General features: G+C 32.3%; 1 protein-coding gene across 3 annotated transcripts in view; it reads right to left on the reverse strand.

Moving 5' to 3' along the window:
- Positions 1–4,673, reverse strand: part of LOC110026189 — a 43,871-nt gene that overhangs the window by 34,078 nt on the left and 5,120 nt on the right. For all 3 annotated transcript variants that reach the window (XM_020727047.1, XM_020727048.1, XM_020727046.1), the window contains exon 6: positions 1,801–1,912. In XM_020727047.1, coding sequence (XP_020582706.1) covers positions 1,801–1,912 — 112 coding nt within the window. The remainder of the gene's footprint in view (positions 1–1,800; positions 1,913–4,673) is intronic.

Genomic DNA, 4,673 nt, shown 5'->3' on the forward strand with positions numbered 1-4,673 from the left:
AATAAAGCCCAATGCATTGGTATTTGAGCTTGAATATTACACTTAAATCCTCCTTGTAATTGGGGAAATTTCTTAACGCCACATATGGATCATCGGACTAAAATAAGTCTAGGGTCTAGGTGGCGAGGGCGATGACGACAATGCTTATGCATGCTTAAACGAGGGATACGAAGTGGGATTATTAGAATAGTATCTCCTACCTCGAGGACCTTCTATAAGAGAGAGGAAAGGATCGATGATGCTATTCGTCGACCCTTGGTAGGATTGTTGCCCCGACACTCTTAGGTTGTCAGTAGTTCTAGCACGATTAAAGTGACTAACCTGTGGACTATATGACTTTACAAAAAAATATTTACGAAAATAAAATAAAAATCTTTTTTGCATGTTAAAAAGAACTCTGCATAAAAAAGACTTAAACAACAACTTTTGCATGAAAATCAAATAATTTTTCTATGAAGATTTATAAAAGTCCATGGTTAGTTATTTGGATTGAGGTTAAGAACTACCTCCTATAAATTGTTGAGTTAGAAACTCTTACTCAAGGTCGGAAAGCACACAGCCGAGCTCTGAGCCCCCACTTTTACCAAGGTCTTATACCCAGTCCTGATCTTTCATATGTGGCTAAGGGTTTATTTTGCTCATTATTTTTACAACTCATTTTTCTGACTTTCGCGTTAGGTTTTCTTGTCTTATTTAATTTTCTTGCAAGTTTATTTAAGTCTGCTGCAAATCATATTATGCTCGCAATATTAATAACGCAACAGTAACAGATACCCAGATACGCTTTTACAGTTTATTCACAGCATTTTACTTTATTGCATGTTACCTTTCAAGTACATTTTATTTACCTGCGATTCGCTTATTCTCCATGCAAAATCAAAACCGAAACAAAACAAAACCAAACATTAACACCAAAACTGTGAAACATAAACTACTAATCTCAAACACTTAAACCCTGGAGTCATCGCTACAACGGGAAGTGGGCAGCACGGCGAGGAATTCAGACCAAGCAGCAAGAGGATCTTCTTCAACATTATCCCTTCCTAGTATAATAACAACCTATAGGATTTTAGGGTAGCTCGCCTAGAGCGACGTAAAACCTCACCCTCTTTTAGGCTCTTGCACAACCATGTTGTGTAGCGTAAGTCCTAACTCGTTTTAGGTTCCGAGGTTGTCATCTGGAGTGACGTAAAACCTCTTATGTTGGTGGGTTATTTGTATAATAATTTGTATAATCAGTTATTATGCAAATGTAAGTCCCAAATAATAAAATTAACAGGATTTAACATTCAAATAAAATCCTCTCTAAAATACAGTCACACATTAGAATAGTTTGGGAGGTCACTGAGGATTATCATGAAACAAATATCATCTGCAAAATCTCAAAGATTAATGTGCATAATGCGAGAATAGTCTAGCTTGGAGTTGAGTCTCTTTTAACAAGTACGGAATATTTTGAGATCAGCAATACAGGAAACCAATTTTATAAATATCATGAAACAAATATCATCTGCAAAATCTCAAAGAATAATGTGCATAATGCGAGAATAGTCTAGCTTGAAGTTGAGATTCTTTTAACAAGTACGGAATATTATGAGATCAGCAATACAGGAAACCAATTTTATAAAAGGAATATTGCATTCTGAAAATAGCTCAGAAGGATGCATTGACTTGTAGATACAACAGATTAGTTCTAAGTATGCATTTTACAAGAAAGAATGATCAATAACATTTATAGTAATATGCAAGGCGTAAAAAGCATTAAAAAAAATATAGTAACAAAAGAATAATAGTTGAAACCTGCTCTTCCAATGCAAGAAACTGACTCTCCTTCTCTCGAAGATGCTCTTGGAGGTCATGAATTTGTTCGAGATGATGACATCTTTCTGCTTCTGAATTATCAAGTTCTCTCCTTCAAAACAGAAATGTAGTGCTTTTCAAATACTCTATTAGTTGATTTTTCCAAAAAAATAAAATTTACAGCCAGCACATTTATAATAACTGAATTTTAAATAATAATAATAATAGTAATTGTGATAATAATAATAAAAATAATAAGGGAAATGTTGAAATGGAGACAAGAACCCATATAATCGTCAGATAGTTTCATCTTTAGAGTCGCAAGCCCCATTCAAACTAAATGAAACCGAGAGGGCAAGAGTGGGAGACTGAGAGTGTGGGAGGCTACGACAGTTGTGTAGCCGAAGGAGGAAAGCTGTGAATGATCGAATCGAGTGATTTCATGCACAAGTCGAATACTATATTTGATCTGCTTGCCGAATGAGGAAGGTCTGAGTGTGGCGAGGTGAAAAGGTGGAAGCATAAAGCGGGTCGAAGAACTTGCAGGAGCCATCGTATGAGAAAGGAGTTCCATGGGTGAAGTGGAGACTCGACCCAACAATGTCCTAGTTGTGGGTTAAAGAAACTCTGGTGCGTCAAAGAAGAAGAAAAGAGGAGGAAAAAGAGGAGGTTGTCAAAACCTAGCAGAACAAAAGAGAAGGAAAGAGGTGATTGCCTCTTGCGTATGGCTCTAGAGCTGAGTCAATAATGTGAAAACAAGGAAAGAGAGGCAGCTCGTGCGTGCAGGTAAGAAGCTGAACTGAGAGTTTAATAAATGACTTAGGGTTTTTTTATATTAATTAATGAATTTAAATTAATATTTATTTATTAAAGTTTAAAAGTTCAGTTCAGTAAAATGATGATTAACTATAGAAGAAATGAGAAGGAAATAGGAGATTGCCTCATGTGTATGGCTCCGAAGTTGAGCCAAGCACATGGGAAAAAGGAAAGAGAGGCGGCTCATGCGTTTGGGTAAGGAGCTGAATCAAGAGTTTAATAAGTGAGTTAGGGTTTTTTATATTAACTAATGAATTTAAATGAATGTTTATTTATTAAAGTTTAATGGTAGGTTAAATACAATGAGGATTGAAGCTATAGAAATCTCAGATTGGAGCAAGATCGAGATCAGTATTTGTACAAAATAGAAAGAGAAAACTAAGGTATGTTTATGGTTAATTTCAATGTAGGGTTTTGCATAATTAATTTAACATACTAATTACCATTTTTATTATTTAAGTTAGAATACAAGAGGAAAGATCCTGAATTGAAAATTTAGAAGTAACTTCAGTGGAATATGAGGTAAACATTTATGTATTTCTTTATGTTTGTGATTTTAATTACACGTCATTAAGTAGAGTACAAGAAAGAAATGAAAGAGTATTTGATTAAAAAGGTAATTTGGATAAATATTTTAAATTTATGAATTATATGCTTGTAATTTTGAAAATAAAACTCTTATATAGCACTTTCAATGGATATAGGTGATTTAGGAGAAAGAAAGTGCCGGGATAAGTGTTTAAGATGTCCTTTAAGGCAAAGCTGCATAATTGTTTTCTTATTGGTACTAGATTAATGATCTATTTAGAAGTTATATTTTAAGTTCATAAAAAATTAACTTGTAATATTATTTTAAAAATAAATATTTCATTTATGATTTGCATTTTGAATGCTTAAAAGATGCTTATAAAAAATGAATTTGACATATGTAAGTACATTTAAATGATATTAAATTAATATGAAATGATCAGTATATGCTTAAGACAAACCGGATAGACACTCTTATGATACTTGTTATGAGACGCTATTGTACCCGTACATTAAAAAATGAAGGAAATGATGAACAAGTACCTTTAGGTGCAAAAATTTTTAGGGTACCTAAAGGTACAATTTTTATAAATATATTCGGATATGACGTTAATCCTGATATAACTTCTTAAAAAAAAGTTTAAAAAGATAAATACTTAAATTGAAACAAAAATTGTTAATTTAAATTGAAACATTTATAGTTTGATTTAATTATGAATCAGGTTTCTTTTGGGCATTCATTCATAGCATTTGCAAATTAATTTAATGCATAATAAAATTGCAATTGTTTACTAAGTGGTGGAAAACTTATTGTTGAATAAAATTATTTCTTCCAAAAAACTCTAAGGTGATACAATTGACAAGAAGAATTTTGTTTACGGGATAAGGACCACTGATATTAGATAGTAAGTTATTTATTATGCTTCTAGTTTCTTATACTATTTACTTAGAAAAAATGTTTAACTATTGTTGGTTGGATTGTGATACTGTTCTATTTTAACACTACGATGTTGCTTTGGAAGAATTTAAATTTCTATTAGTGGTTTATAGTGAATTTTTTTTATTATTGAAAGTTATGGTGAATTATTGTATGATTTAAAAGAATAATTAATATCGTCCGACCCCAGTTCCTAGCTTGGTTAATTCTAAGTCATCAGGTCAAGCTGTAGTGAGGTTTATCATATTTTCAATAAAGCTAATGTCGCAGCACTTCTGGTAGAATGGAAAATACACACTTGATAATCCTAAAGAGATTGTTTTAAATAAAAGCACCAATTCTCGAGTTGAAGAAAAGACAATTAGCATACCAAAAGAAAAATTATGACACGAAAAGCTGGAAAAGTTAAACAATTACTCGCACTTTGGCAAGAATGAAAATATAGTTCAATCGATTAAAGTGGATTCTTTTCAATGAATTTCAGATTGGAGGTTGAGTGCATCCCAAGCCAACACGTATGATAAAAAATGATTGTGGTAAAAATAAGAAAGATTAAGAATGATTATATTAAATGGTGATAAAATCCTGCTGA

Source organism: Phalaenopsis equestris, unplaced genomic scaffold (assembly GCF_001263595.1).
Source record: "Phalaenopsis equestris unplaced genomic scaffold, ASM126359v1 Scaffold000357, whole genome shotgun sequence".
Taxonomy (NCBI): Eukaryota; Viridiplantae; Streptophyta; class Magnoliopsida; order Asparagales; family Orchidaceae; genus Phalaenopsis; species Phalaenopsis equestris.